The sequence below is a fragment of the Heterodontus francisci genome, chromosome 11, assembly GCF_036365525.1.
Source record: "Heterodontus francisci isolate sHetFra1 chromosome 11, sHetFra1.hap1, whole genome shotgun sequence".
NCBI classification, from domain to species: Eukaryota; Metazoa; Chordata; class Chondrichthyes; order Heterodontiformes; family Heterodontidae; genus Heterodontus; species Heterodontus francisci.
The window spans coordinates 95,879,476-95,905,715 of NC_090381.1; the positions used below are offsets into that span (position 1 = coordinate 95,879,476).

The following is a 26,240-nucleotide window of genomic DNA, read 5'->3' on the forward strand; positions in this document are numbered from 1 at the left end:
TGTAACTACAATTAGTGAGGCCTATTTCAAGTTTGCATACAGTTCCAGTTTTCTTCCTTGGGTAGTGGGTATTTCTGTTCTCTGCTGTACGTATGCAAAAGTGGCTACTTTAATGGAGTTTCCTCAAATTGATGTTCATCTCATAGCATTACTTAAATGTGCTAAAATCTCGTGAGTATTGTTATAAGCTCAGATATGTACACTAATTGGTATCTAAATTGATCTGTGCTAAGAATAGCTCAATGTCACAATTCTGCTATCTAATCGCAGGAATGATAGATTAATCTCCTGAGTAAAGGCCTGCCATCTGACCCGAACCCGATGGGACCTGACGACATGAGTCGGGTTTGGGTCAGGTTGCACTTCCAGTCCGGCATTCGGGCTTGGGTCGGGCCAGGTCGGACACACTGTATCACAGGTAAGTGGTTCCACTGTTAATTTAATTTTTGGACTGGAAAGGTGGTTTTGTTAGTTATTTTAAGCTTGTGCAGATCAGCAACAAAGTGAAAAATGGAAGGTAAGTTAACTGATGGTCGGGTCGAGTGCGGGAAAAAATGGAAGGACTCGGGTTGAGTTGGGCTAGGGTCCGGATGTGGTTCTGTCGGGCTCAGGTCATGTTTTTTTTGCAGACCCGAGCAGGCCTTTACTCCTGAGCACTTCCGCAAGTAGACTTTGCACCTGAGGTTTGCACCTGGAAACTCGTGCCAAAGCTGTTGGCACTAAACTCTTCCCACTCACGCCATCATGTGCTGCCCCCTCAGTGTTCTAACTCCAGAGTGAACGCACCAGTAAATTACGGGCTGCTGTTTGTCTTCTCTTTACTGACTCCCAGGGACTCCTGCGAGATAGGAAAATCTAGGGCTGTAAATGTAGTATTTGTTTATAATTGGCAGGAAAAAAAAACTTCCATTAATCCTAGCTTTTCTACTTAACCCTTGCCTTCAACATTGCCTTCTTTATCTGTGGTAGTAATACAATTTGAAGTTGTTATTTAAATGCAAGTTCATTCTTTCTCGCCATCAGCAACAGATTAGCTCATTGTTCATCTCATTTACTGTTAATAGTAGGATCTTGCCATGCGCTATTCATAACAGCAGTGGCTACCCTTCAAAGTAATTCCTTATGTGTAAAGTGTTTTGGGATGAGTCTGAATGATGCAATAAGGTTTTTTTAATAGACGAACCACACAAAACACCTCCTCTAATTATTTTTATGTAACTCCAGAGCCTCTGTTTATTAAGAAGCATTACAGAAATATCGAAGAAATAACTTGCATTTATATAGTGCCGCGTCATGTTCTGAGGCTTTCCAAAGCACCCCAACAGATTTATTACTTTGAATTGTGGCCACCGTTGTTATGCAGGTGAATATGGCAGTCAGTTTGCACATTATAAATGAACAGCTAATCCTTTTCTTAAATGGTGCTGGTTGATGAATAAATGTTGCCGTTCTTTCAATAGAAGCTTGGAATCCTTTACATACACTTAAACAGACAGCCTGGGTTTTTTTTTATGCCTCACCTTAAAAAAATAGCAAAGTGATTTCTGACAATGCTCCGGCCCGCTGATGTCATCAGAGTGCGCCAAGCTGCGCACATGCGCAGCTACATCTTGCCAGGACTAAGTAGCGCGTGCGCGGGATGACGTCCCTGCGCAGTGTCAATGTCATCATGTATCCGCGCCTGGTCCATCTTCATGCATGCGCAATACAGTGTTTTCGGGTATCCAGCACCCTCACTCGGCTGGAGGAAGCGGCTGAATGGGAGACTGAGAGGCTGGAGCTCTCCACCACGCCTCCCACCCCCACCCCCCTCAGCCGCTCGCTCTGGACCTCTCTGCCCCCCTCCACTCCACTCCCCTGGCCGGTTGTTCCTCGCTTCGCGGCACCCCGCTCTCCTGTCGCTTGCTCCCCGCTTCCCCCCCCCCCCCTCCAGCCGCTAGCTCCATGCCGCGCTGCTTCCCTCCTCTTGGCCACTTGCTCCTACGTCGCTACATTGGGTAGTGGTGCAGCTTGGAGCTAGCGGTTGGAGGGGGGATGAAGTGGAGAGCGAGTGACAGGAGAACGGGTGCCGAGGAGAGGGGAACGATGAGTCGGGGGAGCAGCGAGGTCTGGAGCGAGCGGCTGAGGGGGTGGAAGCGGCCGGTGCGGAGAGGGAGAAAGCGAGTTGCTGAGGGGGGAGAGCGGCCGTTGGAGCGGGAGCGAGAGGTTGCGTTCGGGTGAAATCAGTCCTGGTCAGTCATATAATCAAATCACATTAAAGAATTTGGAGCACATTTTATACTTTGCCAGATTTCCAATGGAAATGCAATTATAAAATTCCTTTTGCATTTAATAGGATTACTGGAATATTAAATGGATCTGAGGATTATAGTTAGTATCCTATAACTACATGGTAGCATGTTACTGGGCTTCCATCCAACTTCATGTCAGGTTAAAAGCAAAATACTGCGGATGCTGGAAATCTGAAACAAAAACAAGAAATGCTGGAGTCACTCAGCAGGTCTGGCAGCATCTGTGGAAAGAGAAGCAGAGTTAACGTTTCGGGTCAGTGACCCTTCTTCGGAACTCCTTCTTCCGAAGAAGGGTCACTGACCCGAAACGTTAACTCTGCTTCTCTTTCCACAGATGCTGCCAGACCTGCTGAGTGACTCCAGCATTTCTTGTTTTTGTTTCATGTAAGGTTAGTTTGCTAGAACAATCTAACCATAAGCATTTCCTGTGATAAATTGAGCATTGCCATCTTTAATCCTGGCAGCTGCCTGAACTTTGCAGACACTGACGTTCCAGTTGAAGAGCCTGCATTTGCACATGTGCAAGTACTGCGCCACTTAGTGGTTGCATTGTCAGCAAACGCAGCCTAAAATGGCATCTCTGACATTACAGCACTCCCTCAGCACTGTCCTGAAGTGTTGGCCTAGATTTTGTACAGAGGTGCTGCAGTGGTGTTTGGAGCAACAACTTGTTGACAAAGAGGCAACAGTAATATTCAAGATTCAGAAAGCATATTCACCATGTGCTTGTATGGATGAATGCTGTCGTGTTTTTTGGGGAAGGGGGTGGGTGTGTAGTGGTATATACAGCAGTCGTTTGATCTTTATGTCATAGAGTCATGTACTGCACAGAAGGAGACCATTCAGCCCATCAAATCTATGCCAGCTCTCCATGGAGTAATCCAGCCAGTCCTGCTCCCCCACTCCATCTCTGTAGCCCTACAAGTTGATTTCCTTCAAGTATCCATCTAATTTCCTTTTTAAACCATTGATTGTCTCCACTTCCACCACCCTCATGGGCAGCATATTCCAGGTCACGACCTCTTTCCTCACATTCCCCCTGCATCTTTTGCCCAAAACCTTCAATCTTTGTGCCGTAGTGCTTGGACCATCAGTTAATGGGAACAGTTTTACTTTGTCTAACTTATCCAAGCCTGTTATAATCTTGTACACCTCTATCAAATCTCCTCTCAATCTCCTTTGCTGCAGGGAGAACAACCTCAGCTTTTCCAAACTAACCTTGTAACTAAAATCCTTCATTTTTGGAACCATTCTGGTAAATCTCCTCTGCATCCTCTCAAGGATGCCTAAAGTGTGGTGATCCGAACTGGGTACAATACTCTAGTTGGGGCCTAACCAAAGCTTTATAAAGGTGCCGCATAATTTCCCTGGTTTTGTACTCTGTACCTCTATTTATGAAGCCCAAGATCCCATATGCTTTGCAAACCACTCTCTCAATATGTCCTGCCCACCTTCAAAGATCTATACCCATGCAGCCCCAGGTCCCCCTGTTCGGCACGCACTTCACGACTGCCTCACCCTATCCCTTTGCAAAAATCCATCACTTCACATTGAGTATATGGTGCAATTGAGTGAACTGTCACATTAACTGTCGTACTAATACTATGGGAATAAGAGAAGTTTGTTTTGATTTTGATCCTTTAACAATTTTTCAAATGATGTTCTGTTCACTCCCATTGTATGACATTCATGATACAAGCATGATCTTAAAATATAAAACCATGTATCAAGCATAAAATGATTCACAGTGACTGATTTTCCATATTTGGTACTTTGAGTATAATCGATTCACTGTGACATTTTATGCACAGATGGCAAAGGTTCTACAAAGTTAGTTTATTTTTTGAAAGCGCTTCCAATCTTTTTTTTAAACAAATTTGATCCACAAGTGATTTGAAGATGCAGTGGTGGAAATGTTGGTACAATGCCTATGACCTTCAGAGCAGTGTGACTACATCTCCCCATTTCTGCCTGTCTCCAAAAAAAACTATTTGCATTTATATGGCCCCTTTAACGTAACAAAACATCCCAAGATGCGTATTAAGGTTATCGATTAAAAACATTCATGACAGCAACCCAAAACAGGAGATATCAGGATAGCTGTTAAAAAGATTGGTTCAAGAGGGGTTTTAAGGCACATCTTAAATGAGGAAGGTGGAGAGTTATAGGGAGGGAATTCCAGAGTTTAGGGCCAAGGCCGACAATGGTGGTGTGATTTAAATTGCGGATGTGCAAGAGGCCAGAGTTGGAGGAGCACAGAGATCACAAAGGCTTTTAGGACTGTAGAAGGGAGAGATGGGGAGGATTTGAAAACCAGGATGAGGATTTTAAATTCTGATGAAAGATCATCGACCTGAAATGTTAACTTTCTTTTTCTCTCTCCACAGATGTTCCCTGGCCTGCTGAGTATTTCCAGCATTTTCTGTTTTTATATTATGAAGATTTTAAAGTTGAGGTGTTGTTGAACTGGGAGCCAGTGTAGGTCAGTAATGGTGAACAAGACTTAGTGCGAGTAAATGCAGCAGCATTTTGGATGAGCTCAAGTTTATATAGGGATAAATACTAAGTCTTCTTCGGTAGATTCCATGAGTGTCAGAACCTCGGCCATATTGGCTGTTTGGCACTTTTATAGGTACAAGACTTGTCAGTTGAGAGTTGGCAGACTGTTTGTTTGATTCTGGGGCATTGGTTGCAGGGGGTCAGGCATGTCTAACACATCTGCTTTCCAGAAAGGGTCATTCAAAAGTGGACAGAAGCAAGAACCGTGGCAACCGTTTACATATTATATCAGACTAAAACCTCTGTTACAGTCTCTCTCAAAAACATGATTTGGTTATTTAGATTTTGTCCCCTCTCATTACTTCTCTTGACACCTCATGCTGAAATTCTCCTCCCAAAGTGCAGTTGGCTCTCTGATACCTCTTTGTATGTGAACCTGGGTCATAGATGTCAATAAGGCATTTTACAATGGGGATTATCACAAATAAGTCAGGTCCTGACATCCATCAACATGCATGGGCATCCAGTAGGAGTGCCAACCAATTTATTCCTCCTTTAATCCATGGAATTTGAGGGCAATTATGACACTTTCCCCCTCTCCATCTGACTCACAAGTCTACCTCTGTATAGATCAGTGATTGAAGCTGGGATCTTTGTAGTTAAAGTCTTCAGTACAATATCGAGTTGTGTCAACCCAATGAACCAATTAATCTTGTATACCTTCATAATGAACCAATTAATCTTATATATCTTCATAATAGTACTTTTACATAATGACTTATGCAGAAAAGTTCAAAGTGCTTCAAATTATTTAGAAGCCCACTGACTTGTTTCTGTCATGTAGGCGTTTTATACCATGTGATAATGCAAGGGTTTTATCTGGGGCAAAGCCTTTCCACATGATCGAATAACACAAGTATGAACTGTTCACTGAAAATTAGAACATTCCTAATGTAGACTTTTTATAAGTAGCTTAGTGTGTCTAAGCTACTATAAAAACAAAGCATTGCTTGAAATTGTTGAGGCTGCTTGTCTGATATCCAGTACTGGATGAGCAGAAATTGCTTTGAATTAAATATTGGGAAGCCCAAAGCCATTTTCTTCTGTTCCCACTACAAACTCCATTCCGTCACCACTGATTCAATGCTCCTCCCTGACCACTGCCTGATACTGAACCAAAACTTTCTCTACCTTGGCATTCTATTTGATCCTAAGTTGAGCGTCTGACCCTATATCCTCTCCAGCACTAAGACCACCTACCTCCACTTAGGAAATATCACCTGTCTCTGCCCCTGCCTCAGTTTGCCTGCAGGTGAAACCCTCAGCCATTGAAAATAGCATATTTCTGCATTTTTCACTTACAATGCACAAGTTCAATTTAATTTATTTTACTTTGAAATGTAGCCTGGATGTGGTATTATTATTCCTAGGAAGGGTTATTAGAGCTCTTTTTATGTAATCCTCTGTATAGATTTGAAATTATTATAAATTGGAAATGTTTTCCAAAAATTGCATTGATAAAGTGGTTGTCCACATGTCCATTGTTCTTCTTGCGGGTCAGAAGCCACACTGGGACTCTGGAGGGACCTCCTGCAATTGGCAATAGGCAATAAAAAGTATCCTAGCTAGGAGCTTGCCGACAGTTGAGAGCAATGTTATGCCCCTATAGTTGCTACAGTTCGACTTGTCTCTTTTATTGAAGATTCTGATCATCATGGCGTCTCTAAAAGCACTTGGAATTTCTTCATTCTGCCAGAGCTTCACAAATAGGGCATGTATCCGAGAGATCGGTATGTCTTCTCTGTAATGTTCTTGTACTCTTATTATAATCTCTTGTAATGTGAAGGTGCTACATAAATCCAGGTGGTTGTCTTTATAAAACAGCATGTCATCTGGTTTGTTATGATCAGCCTTGTAGATCTGCTGATGTTTGTTAAAGTGTATGTGCTTTATATACATGATTTTCCCATCTCATTTGACCATCACATCTGTTTCATTAAGATGGAGAATGAAATAGTTGAATCCAAAACTAGGGTCCTGAAACTACGAAGGTATGAGGCGCGAGTTGGCTAAGGTAGATTGGGGAACTTTACTGAAAGGGTTGACGGTGGATAGGCAATGGATAATATTTAAAGAACATATGCATGAATTACAACAATTATTCATTCCTGTCTGGCGCAAAAATAAAACTGAAAAGGTGGCTTACAAAAGAAATTAGGGATAGTATTAGATCCAAAGAGGAGGTATATAAAATTGCAAGAAAAAGCAGCATGTCTGAGGATTGGGAGCAGTTTAGAATTCAGCAAAGGAGGACAAAGAGATTGATTAAGTGGGAGAAAATAGAGTACGAGAGTAAACTTGTGGGGAACATAAAAACTGACTGTAAAAGCTTCTATAAATATGTGAAGAGAAGAAGATTAGTGAAGACAAATGTAGGTCCCTTACAGTCGGAAACGGGGGAAATTATATTGGGGAACAAAGAAATGGCAGAACAATTAAACACATACTTTGGTTCTCTCTTTGCAAAGGAGGACACAAATAACCTCCCAGAAATGTTAGGGAACCAAGGGTCTAATGAGAGGGAGGAACTGAAGGAAATCAGTTTTAGTAAAAAGAAATAGTGCTCGGGAAATTAATGGTGTTAAAGGCTGACAAATCCCCAGGGCCTGATAATCTACATTCCAGTGTACTAAAGGAAGTGGCCCTGGAAATAGTGGATGCATTGGTGGTCATCTTCCAAAATTCTATAGACTCTGGAGCAGTTCCTACAGATTGAAGGGTAGCAAATGTAACCCCACTATTTAAAAAAAGAGGGAGAGAAAAAACAGGGAATTACAGACCAGTTAGCCTTACATCAGTAGTGGGGAAAATGCTAGAGTTTTATAAAGGATGCGATAGCACAACACCTGGAAAGCATAAACGGGATTGGACAAAGTCAGTGAGTTTACAAAAGGGAAATCATGCTTAACAAATCTACTGGAGTTTTTTGAGGCTGTAACTAGTAGAATAGATAAGGGAGAACAAGTGGATGTGGTGTATTTGGATTTTAAGAAGGCTTTTGATAAGGTCCCACATAAGAGGTTAGTGTGCAAAATTAAAGCACATGGGATTGGGGGGTAATAGACTGGCATGGATTGAGAATTGGTTGACAGACAGGAAACCAAGAGTAGGAATAAAATGATCTTTTTCCGGGTGGCAGGCAGTGACTAATGGGGTACCGCAGCTATTCACAATATATATTAATGACTTGAGTGAGGGAACTAAATGTAACATTTCCAAGTTTGCAGATGACACAAAGCTGGGGGCGGGGGGGGGGGGGGAGGAATGTGAGCTGTGAGGAGGATGCAAAGAGGCTCCAATATGATTTGGACAAGTTGGGTGAGTGGGCAAATGCATGACAGATGCAGTTTAATGTGGATAAATGTGAGATTATCCACTTTGGTTGTAAAAACAGAAAGGCAGATTATTATCTGAATGGTTATAGATTGGGAAAGCGGGAGGTGCAACGAGACCTGGGTTTCCTTGTACACCAGTGGCTGAAAGCAAGCATTCAGGTGCAGCAAGCAGTTAGGAAGGCAAATGGTATGTTGGCCTTCATTGCAAGAGGATTTGAGTACAGGAGCAAGGATTTCTTACTGCAGTTATACAGGGCCTTGGTGAGACCACAACTGGAGTATTGTGTGCAGTTTTGGTCTCCTTATCTGAGGAAGGATGTTCTTGCCATAGAGGGAGTGCGAAGAAGATTTACTAGGCTGATTCTTGGGATGGCAGGATTGACAAATGAGGGGAGATTGGGTCGACTAGGCCTATATTCACTAGAGTGTAGAAGAATGAGAGGGGATCTCATAGAAACCTATAAGATTCTAACAGGATTAGACAGGCTAGATGCAGGGAGGATGTTCCTGATGTTTGGAAGTCCAGAACCAGGGGTCACAATATAAGGATACGGGATATGCCATTTAGAACCGAGCTGAGGAGAAATTTCTTCACTGAGGGTGGTGAACCTGTGGAATTCTCTACCACAGAAGGCAGTGGAGGCCAAGTCATTAATGTATTTCAAGAAGGAGATAGATATATTAATGCCCAAGGGATATGGGGAGAAAGCGGGAACAGAGTGCTGAATTAGACAATCAGCTATGATCTTTTTTGAATGGCGGAGCAGACCCAAAGGGCCGAATGATGTACTCCCGCTCCTATTTTCTATGTTTCTATACAAATTTCTGTCATTCTTGGACAAGGGGCAAGAAAAAATATAAAAGGAGAAATCCACTCTATTTGGAATGTAAAGAACAAAATCCAGGAGCCACGAAGTCTATGGCCTTTTTAATTGGTCTTCCCACAAAATTAAGCCATGATTCTGATCAATTACTTACCCTTTACTGCAGCCTGCTGCTCTTCTCAAGCTTAAAAGCTTCTGATTGGCCCTCCAGCTTTGAGAGTCCGCCTGCCGTCCTTAATTGGGCAGGGTCCAATTGGACAGAAAGCTCCAGCTTCCTCCTTGCCAATTAAGGGGGCACCTCCATGAAAATCCCAGGTCAATGACTTGTTTCCCAACAGGGAGCAGAGCTTGTTCAAGACCCAGAAACAATCCTGACTCCTGTTTCCCACCCTCAAAACAAAAATTTAACCCTTGGTTATTGTGCTGCTCTTAATGTAGGTGTGAAAATTCTGTTAGTTGTCTGTGATGTAACCAAAGGGAAAAGAATGTTAGAAGTAAATTAGGGACTTGAAATGAATAACAGTAATGTTAGAAAAGAGAACTTTTATTATGGCTTCACAGTATATCAGGATACCTGTCCCTGTCTCTTTGTAAATTCAGAGCACACAATTCACTGATATATAAGGCTCTTTTTACTCCCCTGTAATGCTCGCAGGGTTACATTAAATTTATATCCTAGCAATAGAATTGCTGAATTAAAATTGGTGAGACTCAAGTGTCTTCACTGAGACCTGTCCGTAACAGAGGGCTGGTGTTTGATTAACAATCTTCAGCTTCAGCTAACGTGAAGAGCAAGTACAATATTTCACAACTGAATGTGTGTTATGATGAAAATTGCAACCACAGAGTTGATGTCCTATTACATGTACTGACTAGATTATGCTGGTTACGCACACTGGGAGTTGGTATTCATGATATCAAGTTGGATATTACAATGATTTATACATCAGTCTGATTTAGTGTCATAGAGAAAAATCTACATTGCAAGGACAAAATCTAAATCAGAATCAAAACTTAGCCATTGAGAGACAATCATTGTCTGTGTATTTTAGGTTTTTTAAACCTATTTTTGTGTACGCTTGTGTTATGCTGAATACCCCATATGATCTATGTAACTATGAAAACTGCATTTCAAAGTAATTTATTGTATGTGGGATGTTTGAGAGAGATAAAAAATAACTATATGAATGCAAGTTCCATATTTTTTATCAAGACAAAAGTAGTTCTATTACTGGTGGTCTTTAAATGGGGAGTGAGTGAGAATGAATGTGTATTTGCTTCTTTTTCTTTTCCTACCCCTTTAATGAAATGTTCCTATAGTCACATTTCATTCTGCATAGGACGGAGGTGTCAAGAAAACCCCATGTACCCAATAAGAAATACTAATTTCATCAGTTGGAAACTTACATTAGACTTTTAGTGGAAAAAATCCTACAGTTAACTTTTTTAAAAAAACAGCAGCCAAGATGGCCACTGCAATTTGTATCTGAAATACCAGGAGATTAAACTGGAGACAAAAGTCTAACAAGAAACCCAGCTAGAACAATGTTTTGGCTAACAGTAGATCAGCCTCATAAGCAGGACATTCAAAGTCATCCTGAGGCATTCATAAGTGGAGATGTCCCTCCAGGTGGTAAACACTGAGAACTGCACCTAAGCGAGGTTTTGGGTTTTTGACTTTGGACCTCATTAAAAACAAAGGGGATTGAGAAAACCATGTGACCGTCTGTCCATCCCTGGAAAAACTGGTAAGTTTTGTTACACTCAGAGAAGACGAGCAGTAACTGAGCATGCAGCTGCAGAGAAGGCTGCGTGCTTCCCTTTCTATATCTATCTATCTCTCTCTCGCTCTCGCTCTCGCTCTCTCTCTCTCTCTCTCTCTCTCTCTCTCTCTCTCTCTCTCTCTGGAAAACATCAAGTTTGTGACTTTGGACTGTTCAAGCCTACAGATTGCTACAGCCAGAGACCAAGAGAACAGAGCAAACTACAATTCTGCCTTCAAGAAAGCCCTGAGCAAAGCAGGCCAACCACAAAGTGGTTTGACCAACCAAGGAGTTCAAGAGTACAACTCCAGCCAGACAAGCACCGAATCATCCACCCTCCAGCTGTGTATTTAACCTCTATTTATTCTGGACTTTAATCCAACTTAAAAACTCTACTTTCCACTTTGTAATCTATTTGTGTGTGTCTGATTCTCGTGTGGATGTGTAGCGTATTTTTTAATTTTTTTAAATCAGGGTTAGAGTGTTTAAACAAGAAAGAGGTAAGTTTATTATACTTAAACTCAGCAAACCTGTCCACTTGGTTCTTTCATGATCACAGTAAAGGTAAAAGGTAAAACACTCAGAGGTGGTAAGCACAACCACTGTTTAAAAGGAATAAACCCTGTTGTCGTCAAATAAGAGGTAAAGCAAGAGAGGCGACTGTGACCCACTTCTCACTTGGCCGTAACAATGTCTTTAACGGTATTAAACACCTTTGTCGTCCAAACGTTTCTAAACGCTTCACAGAGTGAATTACCTTCAGAATGCAGTGATCCTATTGAGGTAGCCAAACTCAGTCAGACAGGTGTTTCTTCTGGGTAGCAAGCAGTTAATTTATAAATACAAGTTGCATCTTTTTCTACACATTCTCTGGTTATTTTTATTTTACTTTTGCCGGACCCCTCGAGACCATCTTACGGGCTGACTGGTCTGTCAATCCCCCCTGTTGAGAACCCCTGGCCAGAGCTTCTCAGCTGGCCTGGCATGTCCCAGCAACAGGCAACAAAGACATTGTGTGGATCATCCTGGATCATGAGGTAGTTGTGTGTTTTGAGTCAAAGTCATTCAGTTGTCAGAACTCTGCAGGGGTTAGTAAGTCAAAGTTGCCATGGGTGGGACTGTGGAAGCTGAAAGTTGTTTTCTAATAATATACAAAACTCTTATTGTAACATTTCCTTGAAACATTTCCGTCATAAGATCCATATAATCTGTCACAAAGTTTGAGAGGTGGGGAAGCAGTAACAGCCGCAGTTCAACTGCAGATTTTTGCCTTGTTTGAATTACATTGTGTCGAAGCCTGGCTCGACTGCATTGTGTTAGCAAATCCTCTGATAAAGTGGTGGCTGTGTGGAAGTGAGGAGAGGAAAGAGAGAAGGGAAAAACTATGAGGAAGAACAGAAAGTGGGCAAAAGAGGGGACAATTAAAGAACATAGAAAAAATAGGCTGGAATTAAAAGTACCAGCAATAAGTTAAAAATTCAGCTATTTAATCCAAACAACACCAACAACTTGTCTCTAGCTAACGCCTTTAATGTAATTAAATGTCCTAAGGTGCTTCACCGGAGAGTTATCAAACAAAATTTGATATCAAGTCGTATAAGGAGATATTAGGGCAGGTGACCCAAATCACGGTCAAAGAGGCATCTTAAAGGAGGAAAGAGAAGCAGAGAGGCGAAAAGGTTTAGCGAGGGAAAAATCAAATATTGAACTGCAGATGCTTATCGAAGTAGAAAGGGGTGGGTAAAACTTACTGTATACACAGCAGGAGGATTCCATTAGAACGCCAGTGATGGTTCTGTGAGATTTTAGCTGCAGTTTGATTGCTACGATTCACCTCAGCACCAATGGGAGGCAGGGGCTGCTGTCCCCATCGCCTTCCCACCTCCGCTGCAATTTTACCAGTGGCGGGGGAGATGACAAATGGCCTGCCCGTCCCAGACCAATTAAGGCCCTTAAATGACCAATTAATTGGTATATTACCAGCAGCAGGCAGGCAGTTCAGTAGTCCGAAGTCTGCCCAGTAAAACTTGGTGGTCTCCTTGCAGGCTGAAGGGGGGCCCTCCTGATCAGGCACCTCATGCCCGACGGAGGATCCCCCTGCGGCACAAGCCGCCCCCATTGGAGCACCTTCCCCCCACGAGTGATCACCCCCCACCACCGCCTTGCTGGGGCCCAGCCAATTGTCCCCGGCGCAGCCCCACACACTTACTTGCATTCCAGGACCTCGTCCATGTTGCCTGCCCTGGCTGGGTGCAGTTCCAGCAGTGGCCAGCGCTCCTGGTGGCACTACTGGGACTGAAGAGCTGCCAGCTCGCTGATTGGCCAGCAGCTCTTTCCTGCCTCAGAGGGGTGGAAGTCCTGCCTGAGGCCAATTGAGGGCCTGGGCCATGGAAAATTACCGTGTGGCTTCCAGGCTCAACAGAGGCGAGTTCGCCATCGACTTTTTTTTGCTGATGGGCAGGGCCTCCAGCCCAACATAAAATTCTGACCATTAATTTCCTTTCCTGTCTGTTGCCAAACACTAAGTCTGAGGCCCATGCATACTCCCAAACTCCACAAGTGCACACGTTTTTACCATTTTTAAGCATGTGTGGATTTTGCTTATTTGTATATCTTTGCTAATATATACATGTGCAAAGACCCCATGCATGTATACCCAGAAGGAGAACTTTGTGGATTCATGCATGTGAGCAACCCTGCACTTGGGATAGAGAAATTCAGGATATTGTGGGGTAACATTGACAAGAAGTGCCTCCGTTTTTTTTTTAAAAAAAGCTAATTTTGATTAGCAAATTCTGATGGGCTGGTAAACGCTGTGAAATCAGCAGGTTGGCATGTATGTGTGATGCACTCTGCAGTCAGATAGGCTAACAACACTCACATTAATAAATTCTATTTGGATGAGGTATCAGGGGTTGCTTGTGCTGTTGGAATTATACTCTCGGAGGGAATTACTGTCTTGAAGGGAGAAAATAAGCAAGAAAATAAGCAAAAAGGAGGGATTGAAATTATTTGCTTAGTCATCAGAGATTATTTTTTATTACTTCGGCAGCTATTCATAAAATTAATAATTCATTCTTGGGGTGTGTGCATCGCTAGCATTTATTTCTTATTCCTAATTGCTCTAGAAGGTGGCAGTAGTTGGGAAGCATTGGCATAGTGGTAATATCACTGGACTAGTAATCCAGAGGCCCAGGCTAGTGCTCTGGGGACCACGGTAGATTGTGAAATTTGAATTCAATTAATAAATCTGGAATTAAAAAGCTAGTTTAATGGTGATTATTGTTGATTGTTGTCAAAACCCATTTTGCTAACTAGTGTCCTTTAGGGGAGGAAATCTGCCATCCTTGCTTTGGTCTGGCCTACATGTGACTCCAGACCCACAACAATGTGGTTGATCCTTAAATGCCCTCTGAAATGGCCTAGCAAACCACTCAGTTCAAGGGCAATTAGGGATGAGCAATAAATGCTGGCCTAGCCAGCGACGCCCACATTCCACAAACGTATAAAAAAAAAAAGCTGCCGCGTTGAGCTGCTGGTAATGGTTCAGCCACTTCAGAGGGCAGTTAAAAGTTAACCACATTAATATGCGACTTACATAGAATTTACAGCATTGAAACAGGCCATTTGGCCCAACTGAACTATGGTCTTTATGCTCCACATGAGCCTCCTCAACCCTTATTTCATTTCACTATATCAGCATATCCTTCTATTCCTTTCTGCTTCATATGCTTACTGAACTTCCTCCTTAACTGCATCTGTGCTATTCTCCACAACTCCATATGGTAGCAAGTTACATATTCTTACCATGCTTTGGGTAAAGAAGTTTCTCGAGAATTCCTTATTGGATTTATTAGTGATTATCTTGTATTTATGGCCCCTAGTTTTGGCTTCTCACAATTGGAGACACCTTCTCGACAGCTACCCTATTAACTTTTTTCCATAATTTTAAGGACATTTATTAGATCATTCTCCAGCCTTCTCTTTTCTGGAGTAGAGTGCCCAAGACTGCTTTGTCCTTCCTGACAGATATAACCTCTCAGTTCTGTTATCACCTTTGTAAATCCTGTTTTGTATCTTCTCAACCTTTTTGTATAATGAAGACTAGAACTATACACCATGCTCCAAGTGTGGTCTAAGCAAAGTTCTATACAAGTTTGACATAACTTCTCTGCTGTTCAATTCTGTCTCTCTAGAAGTGAATCCCAGTGCTTTGTTTGATTTTTCCTTTGGTCTTTTAACCTGTGTGATTACTTTCGTCACATACAGGCCAGACTGGGTAAGATCAGAATGTTTCCTTCCCTAAAGGGTGTTAGTGAACTACAAGCCATCAGCTTCTTGGGCACTTTTACTGATCCCAGTTTTTTTTATTTCTGGAGTTTAAGAACTGAAATGAAATTTTTCAAAATGCCACAATGGGATTTGGATTTGTGTTGCCTGAATTTTTAGTCCAGGCCTTTGGATTACTAGTCTAGAAATATAACAAATAAATAACGAAGTAAAGTGGAGGAAGTTCAAAGTATTTCATGGCATAATCTAGCAAGCCATAGGTAATTTAAAAATCTTGTCTATAATTCAGTAAAGAATGGATGTTCATGAAAGCATTTTGGAAGTGGTGGGGGTGGGGGATGGATTCCACTCTGGATTGCAATTGGGAGCAGTACCCAGGTTGTTTTGTTTTCCCAGTATTTGTTCAGATGAATGAAGCCAATTGTAGTGCCCCCATCTGAGGCAAGGTTAGCAAATGACACAGTGGCCTTGCTGGAAGTGGGTAGAACTCAGCTGCATTGTCGTACTCCTAGGACTTGGAGAAGAAAGGAAAAAAAGTGATTTTTTTTTTTAATTCATTCATAGGGTGTGGGCATTTTTGGCAAGGCTGGCATGTATTGCCCATCTCAAATTGCCCTTGCCAGCTTGGTTCAGTGGTTGCACTCTTTCCTTTATGTCAGACTGTCTTGGGTATGTTTGATTATATGATTGAGACATTTTATGAATCGGAATCTAACAATGTATCCGTTGGGTACTAGTTTTATCAATGATTCCTCCAGCAGGAGATGGAAGATGGAATTTTGTAACCAGAAACTAAATTGATTAATGTTGAAGTGTATAATTATTGCTTTAGACCTTAATACTATTTTATTCCTTTTAGATTGAATCTTGAATCACAAAGAGTTCAGAAGGTGGTTCAAAACAAAATTTCTTAGCTGGGTACATTATAACAATGAATGTGTTTTAATGTTGATTACAAATCCAAAATAATTTTATCAGGCAAAGCAATGAGGGAGGGTTTAGAGGCAGTGTCTGGAATCATTGTAGAATTCGGAAGCTGGTAATCCATGAGGTAGCTCAGTGATGTGCTTGGCAGTTGTAATAAAATATGATGGTGTTAATATTAGCGTTGAACAACTTGTGAGGGACATTTAAACATTGGTTTTGGATTTGTCAGGAAGTATTTGGGAGGCTCAGTTCCTGGAAGAGTTTGCTTCGCAAATTCTTGTAGGCCTTGGGTAAAGTTTCTTGGCAAGTGGATGATTGATCTGCTTCAGTTCAAGCTTTTACAGTTGAGATGTTTTTTGCTTTTCTTCTTTGGCTGCACAGGAAAATACAAGTAGCACTGTATAGTCACCAACTTGTTCTGCAGTTTTATTACATCAAGGAAATGTTGCATGAAGTCCATCTCCAGTGGTATAGGTAGGAAGATATAATTATATCGCCTGCTCACACTGCTGTTGAGAGGGGCGAGTCAGATCTCTCTGTGGCTGTACTTAGTTAGAAAAAACAAGTGGCAGAACTCCCGTTACAATAAATTCAGAGAATGTCAGTACCTCCTAGATTCAAAGTGGTCCAGTTTAAGTGAATCGGAAAACATTGAAACTTATTCACGACCCTTTACTATTGGGGAGGGGAAAAAACAGCGTTATGTCACTTTTGAAAAAGAAATCATGTCACGCCAAATTAGTTACATGGATTTTGCTTGTGTTCAGTGTGGCAGTGAACTGCAGTACCTGGACCATAGCTCTGGTTTTGTGTTCTTTGGACTATAAATTATCTCAACACTGAAGAACATATACACCAGTTGCACATGACATCATAACTTAACAGAGCTTTTTGTAATATGTAAATATATTTTTTAAAAATCAGGGAATGGTAGCAAGTTTTGGCTTTTTCAACAGCTGATCTGTTACAGTGGAGGTCCAAACCCAAATCATTCTCACTAGAAGTGATGAAGATCTTATGTGTACCAATTGGATCATGTTCACGCAGGACGATTTACTCTGTGCACTGCTTATAAATTCCATTGTTTAGAAATAGGTTTGCGATCTTGTTGCATATAGTGTAGAGGAATTCTTCTTCCAGGATTCCTAGCATGGAAAATCTGAAGAAAGGCTCAAGGCAAGAATAAGGCTGAAAAAGAGGGAACAAGGCTGAGCGTCCAAAAATAAGATTCTATAAAATGCCAAAGCTATAAGAGAACTTAAAATATGAGACACCAACTGAATGATGCTGAAGATATCTGGGATTTAAAACAAAAACATTTTGAGGTCTTTCTTCAACAAACCAGTTTGATTCACCCCCTAACAACTCTAGGCTCTATCCACTGATTCAATCCTGTTGTCAATGCACAGCCTTAGCAGACTGCTCGTTCATGGGCTTTACTTCGAACATGACAACTAATCCATCAAGAGATTTTCCACCTCTAACATCAGCCACTAAATCATCTGTTTGCACCTCTGTAAAAATGGAATGTCTCTGTCCTTAACAAAACACTTCTCTCCACCACTGCCCCCATCACAACTGTTGCTCTACTGGATCTGTTGGGAATCTTCTATCTCACTGCTTTCAGTCAATTAATATATTCTGGCACCGTTGCTAAACCAAAGAGAGTACAATACATTTATCAATGATCAGCATGAGCAGGCAGTAGGCCTGGTGAAATATACAGAGCTAGGTCCTTGTAATACATTTGCTATTGCACAGACTGTTGCTGAAAGGAGGGCTAAAAATTCGTGAAGACCCATTTTCAGGCGCAGGCATCATGATTCACAATTTGCCCACACCCGTTCTATTGAGTCAGGCAGTGCACAAATTTGGTGCTTCCTCCCCATTTAAATGATTGTAGCAATGGCCCAAGTTGGGCCCACGCTGCCAGCTGCCTGACCACTCAGTAGTGGGCCGAGCAGCATGTGCTGATACATGGCAGCCAGCCTGCTCCTCCAAGGCAGCCTGCCCCTCTTAAAGGGGAGCTGCACTCAGTGTTGCAGACTGCCTATACTGACACTGTCTGCAAGTAGGAGTTGCACAAATGGAGCACCAGGGAAGAGATAGGGCTCCTGGGTCCATGGATATGAAGCTGGAGGCCTTAGTGGTAAAGGTCAACGGAAGGAGAGAGATCATGTTCTGGCAGGGGAATGAGGAGGCCCGCAAGGATCATGTGCCAAAGGGAATGAGAGCAGGTAGACAGGTAGGGCAATGCCTGGAGATTGGCTCCAAGGGCCTGGCAGCAATGCCACCAGAAGGCCAATGATCTCATATGGGTGGTCAAGTTCAGTGAATGTATCTCCTACTCGCTGCATCACCAATCTCTCACGCTGCTAAACACTTTACACCTCCATCACTCACGCATCAGCAGTGCCTAGCACTTAGGCCTAACATCCAGATTCTCCACCTCACCCTCTCAGAACTTGCAATGCTGCTAGCCCCACACCCATCTCCTGCTGCTTCCACATACCTCCAGCTCTTCAGCTGTGGCAGGCACATCGCCCAAACACCATGCTACATAATCATTGCAGAACAAGGTGGCCCATAACTGCCGGGGACAGAGCAGAAGTGGTGGGGGCCAAGGATGCCTGCAGCTCGCGATCTCTACAGAAAAGATGGTTCTCTTCCCATCATGGGGTTCAGCTGCGACCGAGTCCGTGGCATCCGGTGTCACTGAGAACATTCAGGATGTTAGTACATTCCTGCCTTATGCCTTTCTCAACTCCCACCTTCTCTCATCCTGCTATGAAGTGCAAGCTGCTGACGGTGTGACAATGCACCTTTTGCTTTCCAAACTGACCCTCTTCCCTCACCCCAATCTTCCTTTTTCTGATTTTCTGCTTTCAGTCACCCGGGAACTGTCACCTGCCCAGCCACAGCAGCCTCAGGACGAAAAACGAGAGCAACACCACAGCACTAATGAAGAAGCATTGTCACTTGATCTGACACTCGTAGTCACCAGCTCAGATACTGATACTCAGTGAACTTTCGAGAGTAGTGTGGAGTCAACTACAGCCCCCATACCTGTGGCAGCTGTTGTGTAGACAAGTCACCAAATTCTTTGCCCTCTGAAGATGCAGCAACACTCCTTGCAAAATCCAGCCACTCACCACAACACCTCCAAAAACACCCCCCCACAATTCCACAAATTTTCCAGTACCAGAAGTTACTCAAGATCACCTTAACTGAAGGTTAGATGATGGCCCTTTAAATAGTGCCAGCGGGGGGTGACGGGGAGGCGTTTCCTATTGCAGCTGAACACATGCTCAGCTTTGAGTGCAAGCGAATGCATTCAGCAGACCTGCATGGTCCAAGTTTGGAATACATGCATCAAATCAGCCAGAACTGCTATTTGACATCACAACCTGGCCAGTTGGGAAGCTTCCAGCGTGAGTATGGCATGCCCGGGCTAGTGCTCCTCCCAGCATGGGGTGCCACACGGCCCACTTGGAGGGCCTCTAGCTTTCGTAGTGGCGCTATGGAACTCATATTTTTGGCCATGGTCTCATATTTTTCCATTTGACCAGTGTTTCCTGTATGAGTATTTGATCCACGTTATTACACAAGAAGCTGATGTTTGTGATTGCCATTCAACATGATTGGGTAAAATGCCAGTGGATGGAATGCGAATCAGTCATTACATTTTTAATGACGTTATGAAAATGTTCATGTGCACTACTCCTTTAACATGTTGCATAATCACACTGTTTAGTGCTGTCATGTCAGACACTCTTGCTATGAATTTCACTTCTATATGATTTTAAGCTGGTCAAGGTTTTTAAAGGGTTCCCTGATAAACACGGAGAGCACAAGAGAAGCAATCTAAAAATTAATCAAAAAATACAGATGGACTTAAAAACAAAATAATGACTGACTGACACTCATCTGAGCCATTTCCAAATGGATGTCCAATTAAATATACAAAAATTAAACTATTTTGAAAAAGAGTGCTGAGGAGAATGCTGACTTCAAAATAAAACCATTTTTGCTTGTTAAACCAATTGGTACCTGTTTCCTTGTTAGTAAGATTATTTAAACAGGTCTCCTTAGGCCGTTAAAGGCATTAGGTGGTATGTGTGTGCAGTGATCATTTTAAATATGGCGTTTTACATACATATATATATGCATTTTGCATATATTCAAAATAATGATGTGTGTGTATATATATATATATATATATATATATATATATATACACATCATTATTTTGAATATATGCAAAATGTCATCTTTTGAATCTGTTGAACAAGGAGCAAATAAAGTCATTAGGCCCAATAAACCGTCCCATCTTGGATAGATTGATCCGGTACACATGCCTCCTCACCACAACTCAGTCCTTTTCTCTCTACAGAATCACATGAAAGAGAATTTTGAGTTGGTGGAACGCAAAAAGGCTGGGCGGAATTTTACCAGCCCCTCTGTGGTGGGCTCAAAGACAGGGCGGCTGGTAAAATGCCGGGGAGCCACGTTGGGATGGCTCCCTGATATAGTCCCGCTGCCGTGCTATTTTACCGGGGGTGGCAGGATAGGAAGTGTAGCGACTGCCCCCTGACTGGAGGCGGGCAGCTAATTTAAATAATTAAGGGCCCCTTAAGCAGCCATTTTCTGGCTGGTGGGGGGAGGAGAATCATTGGAGCCAGAGGCTACAAGCCTTGAGGAGGGGGCCCTTGACCTGAATACTAGCAGCTTCTCTTGGAGGCGCTGCAGAGCTGCCAGCCCTCTGATTGGCCAATTAAGAAGCCACCTCTGGGAAGATTGCCTCTGCGGTCCTGCTGCCCGCCCGTGTGGGCTCGGGACCCGCATATGTTCTTGATGCTGGGACTCGCCCCCTTTCAGAGAAATTCCTGGCCCATAAAAGCATAGAATTAGTGGATATTAGTTATATTCTCTTTGAACTCACAGTGAAATAATTCAGTTAAATGTTGGCAATCTGTCCAATTTTCTGGTTAGCTGGTCTGCCATTGTTTGAAGTGAGCAGAAGCACAATCCATTGCTCTGCTTATATATTGTAACCAGAAATAAATTTTGAAATCACTGAGGGCGAGGCAATATCTGCAACACAAATAGACTAGAATGCTTTGCTGAAGCATGTGTTCCCTCTTACATGTCTAATGTCTTGGTGCAGGTTGCAGCAAATTTACAGCCATAGCTTTTTTAAGCTTTGGTACTGAACTTCACTCAATCTTGTCTCAGTAACAGTTTAATTTGAGTGTTAACAGATGGTCAGTGGTACAATACATAAGTCCACTTATTGTCCTTATTTCTCCTCTACTCAGCAGACACATTAGTTGCCATTGGTTTTGCCATTTCCTTGCAGTGAGTTCAGACTTGTATGAAAAATAGGTAAAGACCATTATTGTACACCCAAGCCATTTGATTCTCCAACCTAGTGCACAGCTATTTGTGATACTGACTCTTAAGGGAGGGAGGTGCCGGGGTGGTGGTGGGGGGTGATGGGGGATGACGGGGTTGTGGGCGGATGCGGTGGTGAAGAAACTGGCAATTTCAGGGAAACTGGCATGTTTTTCACACACATGCCTTCCATTGCAGGAAAGGAGGGCCTTACAGTGTAATGTTGGGTTGTCACTTCAAATAGCACTTTCACAATTTTAGAAAAACTGGAGGAAAATAGTAGTTCCGAAACAGCAAATATTCTTGCCGAGGTTGAGGGGGCAGACTACCTATTGCACAGCACTCAATCACGAGTAAGTCTTACTTATGACCGGTTTTAAAACAAGAAGACGCTCCTTTTCAAAACTGATTGTTCTCTGTTGGATTCCGTTTATGTTCTGCTTCAAGGATGAAAGACACTGAATTGACTTTATGTCCAAATTTAGGTCTCAAAGCGTAAAGAAGGATATCCAGTTTGGTTAAAGATGGCAAACCATACAACTCACATCTCCCGAGAAGAGCTGGAGGAAATGAAGGAAGCCTTTAACAAAATAGGTATGGTTTCTGTGTGTTATGAAACTTTGACGTTCAGCCATCATTCCATTTGGGTGAAATATAAGCCCACTTGATGGGATTGTGCTGTAATTAACTTTTGGAATGTTAAGAAAAATTCTCAGATCAAAGTTTCATTACCGGAGGACAATGTGATCAAAGAGCAGCAGAAGAAAAAGCCCTTTAGCTAAAGAAATATAAATTCTCTGATTTTCCAAGTGTTTTCCAATGCATAATATTTTCATCATTCAAACATCTCAGCAAGCATAATTCATATAAAGTATTTAATTAACTCACCACATAAAAATAGTTGCTAACTGGATTATTAATCTACCTTTACAAACTTAGTTGAGAGTGCATGTGAGTGTGTGTGTAGAAAAATGATCAAGAAATAGCTTTGATATTTAAAGCAAATTGGATGTTCTGCAGACTGCATAAACCTGATTTTTTTTTCAAAGATCTTGACAATTCTGGCTATGTCAGTGATTATGAGCTTCAAGACCTCTTTAAGGAGGCAAACCTTCCACTGCCTGGTTACAGGGTGCGTGAAATTGTGGAACAAATTCTAACTGTAGGCGACCACAACAAGGATGGAAAGATCAGTTTTGAGGAATTTGTCTCGGTGAGTGAACTTGGCTTTTATTTTCTGCTGCTTGTAGTTCTACTTTTTGGTTCTTTGTCCTTGTACTTTCCCAAATTCTTGGTGGTTTCTTCCAATTGTACTGCTTGAAAAATTAACCAGGACTTGCACTTGGATTGTACGGGAAGTGAAGAGGCCCACTGCTCATGATTAAATAGCTCTACTTAGCCCAGAAGAGTATAAAGATTAGTTAAAACTGGGTTTTGGTCTAGTCTCCTACTTGAATCATGTTTATTCTCCCCTATAATCCCTGATTTCTACTAGCTGCGATGGTTTGGGTTTATGATTCTTCCAAGCTCAATGTTAACTCTGCTCTACAGGCTGGCCCACATGGGGCGCATTTCTGGAGAGTTCTTCGATCTCTCCTTTACCTTGAGTTGGAATATTCTATGACCACACAATATTCCAGTTCGCAGTCTGGTACAAAGCTTCCTTCCTGCTAAACCGTTCCTAGTGGACAGCTATGGTGGAGCTGACTACTCTTTTTCTTCCCAATTGGGTGGGAAGAAATGTGGAGGATTAAGGGGTTGCTTAAGAGAGTTGCTTTTAAACATAGAGGAAATTACCAGGCAATAGAAACTGATAAATCGGTGAGAGCACACATTATTCCAAGAGGTACCAATTCCATTAAAAGTTGATGGTACCATTATTCTGGAGTTAGTTGCGCTAAATTGATATAAGTGCAGCATTAAAGCTTAATGCACAGAATGCTGCGCAAAATTTATTTTTTGACTATTTGTCTGAAATTTTTTTTCTCAATTTGTTACACCCATAAGCCATTATTTTAAATCATTTTGTGCTCAACCACAATGTGTCGGTTTGATTAAACATTGAGGCTTGCTGAGGATGCACTGAGGAAAACTATTATCCATGCCACTGATCCCCACTTTTACACTCCCTAATCTGGCTCTCTTTTTAAAGAAAGGAATGGATCTATGATTCTGCCACTCGGATAAAAGAACCAAATTTAGCGCACAAACCTGGGGAGCCCAGCACATGAACACTAAACTAAATAAGTGTCAACATGAAAGCTCCTTCGGAGAGAAGACATTACAATATAATGACAAATACCATCACGATGACCTGATGCTACTTATATGAGAAATAATTGTTGTTCCAAAGGACTTTGTTTTTTTTAATTCTTTCATGTGATGTGGGTGTCATTGTTAAGGCCCGTATTTTGAGGCCTTGAGAAGTTGGTGAGCCACCTTCTTGAATTGCTGCAGTCCTTCTGGTGCGGATACTCCCACAGTGCCGTTAGGAAGGGAGTTCCAGGATTTTGACCCGGCAACAGTGAAGGAATGGTGATATAGGCTGGAATTTTACCCTCAGTGGACAGGATCCGTCCACTGACGGAAAAGTTGGTAGGGATCATGCCTCCACCTGGCCTGAAGATCCAGACCGCATTTTGTGGTCCCCAAGTCCTTAATTGGTCTGAGGCAGGACTTCCACCTCATTGAGGCGGGAAGTTCTGCCTAATGGAGCTGCCAGCCAATCTGCGGGTCAGCAGCTCTCTATCCCAGCAGCGCCACCGGGAGCGGTGGCCACTGCTGGGACTGAAACACAGCTGAAGACAGAAGATATCGGGGAGCCCCGGAGAACGGATAAGTTTTTGGGGCCTCGCCGGGTGCAATCGGTCAGGCCCCGGCGAGGCAAGCATGGTCGATTGGGGGGATGAGGGGGTGTGTTGGGCGTTGGGGGTGGTTGGGGCATCGGTGGCAGCCCTTCATTGGGCAGAGGGTGCCTACCCCCCATGCCGTCAGAAAACTGCCTACTTTTATGAGGTGGCTTTTCTCGGGCCTGGGCCACCTGCCAGCCAAGGGTATAGTGCCCATGGCAGCGGACGGAGGCCATTAACTGGCTGTTCACTGGCCACTTAAGGGCCTTGATTGGCCTGGAGCGAGTGGGCCATTTGTCGCTGCCGCCACCCTGTGTAAAATGGCTCGCGGAGGTGGGAGCAGGTCGGGAAGGCCACCCTCAAGCCTCCCGCTCCATTTTACACCTACCCCCCGCCACCATCTTTAGTGGGGGGGTGGGGGGGGGGGTGTAAAATTCCAGCCATAGTTCCAAGTTAGGATGGTGTGTGGCTTGGAGGGGAACTTGCAGGTGTTGGTGTTCCCATGTGTCTGTTGCCCTTGTCCTTCTGGGTGGTGAGACCACTGGTTTAGAAGGTGTTGTGAAAGGAGCCTTGGTGAGTTGCTGCAATGGATCTTGTAGATGGTACACACTGCTGTCGCTGGGCATCAGCGGTGGAGGGAGTGAATGTTTAAGTTGATGGATGGGGTGCTGATCAAGTGGGCTGCTTTGCCCTGGATGGTGTAGAGCTTCCTGAGTGTTATTGGAGCTGCACTCATCCCGGCAAGTGGATAGTATTCCATTACACCCCTGACTTGTGCCTTGTAGATGGTGGGTACGCTTTGGGGAGTCAGGATGTGAGTTGCTTGCCTCAGAATTCTCAGCAATTGACCTGCTCTTGTAGCCACAGTATTTATATGGCTGGTCCCGTTCAGCTTCTGGTCAGTGGTGACTCCAGGATATTAATGGTGAGGGATTCAGCGATGGTAATGTCATTGACTGTTAAGGGGGGATGGTTATATTCTCTCTTGTTGGGGATAGTCATTGCCTGGAACTTGTGTGGCACAAATATTACTTGCCACTTAACAGCCCAAGCCTGAATATTGTCCAGTTCTCTCTGCATATGGACATGGATTGCTTCAGTATCTGAGCAGTTGTGAATGATACTGAACATGATACAATCATCAGCGAACATCCCATTTCTGACCTTATGACGAAGAGAAGGTCATTGATGCAGCTGAAGATGGTTGGATCTAGGACATTACCCTGAGGAATTCCTGCAGCGATGTCCTGGGACTTAGATGATTGGCCTCCAACAACCACTTCTTGTGTGCTAGGTCTGAGTCCAACCAGGGCTCCTTGATGCTACAGTCGGTCAAATGCTGCCTTGATGTCAAGGGCAGACACTCTCACCTCCCCTGTTGAGTTTAGCTCTTTTGTCCATGTTTGGACCCAGGTTGTAATGAGGTCAGGAGCTGAGTGGCCTTGGCAGAACTCAAACTAAGCATCAGTGAGCAGGTTATTACTGTATAAGTGCTGCTTGATAGCATTGTCAACGCCACCTTCCATCACTTTGATGATGATGGAGAGGGAGGTGATGGGTTGGTAATTGCCAGATTGGATTTGTCCTACTTTTTGAGGATAGGACATATCTGGTCAATTTTCCACATTGTCGGGTAGATGCCAGGTAGATTTTTGGGTAATTCCCTGGACTTTAGATGAATGAGAGCTGATCTAATTGAAACACAGAACATTCTTAAGGGGCTTGATAGGGTAGATGCTGAGAAAATGTTTCTCCTGGCTAGGGAATCTAGAACACGGGGTCCCAGTCTCAGAATAAGGAGTTAGCCATTTAAGACTGAGAGGAGGAAACATTTCTTCACTCAAAGTTGTAAATCTTCAGAATTCTATACCCCAGAGAGCTGTGGATGCTCAGTCATTGAGTATATTCAAGATTGAGTTCCATAGATTTTTATGTACTAAGGGATATGGGGATAATGCGGTAAGGTGGAGATAGAAGATCAGATATGATCTTGTTGAATAGTGGAACA

At 43.0% G+C, this 26,240-nt stretch overlaps 1 protein-coding gene across 3 annotated transcripts in view; it reads left to right on the forward strand.

Moving 5' to 3' along the window:
- The window catches only part of LOC137375407 (plastin-1-like), a 176,399-nt gene that overhangs the window by 67,952 nt on the left and 82,207 nt on the right, over positions 1-26,240 (forward strand). For all 3 annotated transcript variants that reach the window (XM_068042586.1, XM_068042585.1, XM_068042587.1), the window contains exons 2-3: positions 21,869-21,977; positions 22,433-22,596. In XM_068042586.1, the coding sequence (XP_067898687.1) occupies positions 21,908-21,977; positions 22,433-22,596 (234 nt within the window). In that variant the 5' untranslated portion in view covers positions 21,869-21,907. The remainder of the gene's footprint in view (positions 1-21,868; positions 21,978-22,432; positions 22,597-26,240) is intronic.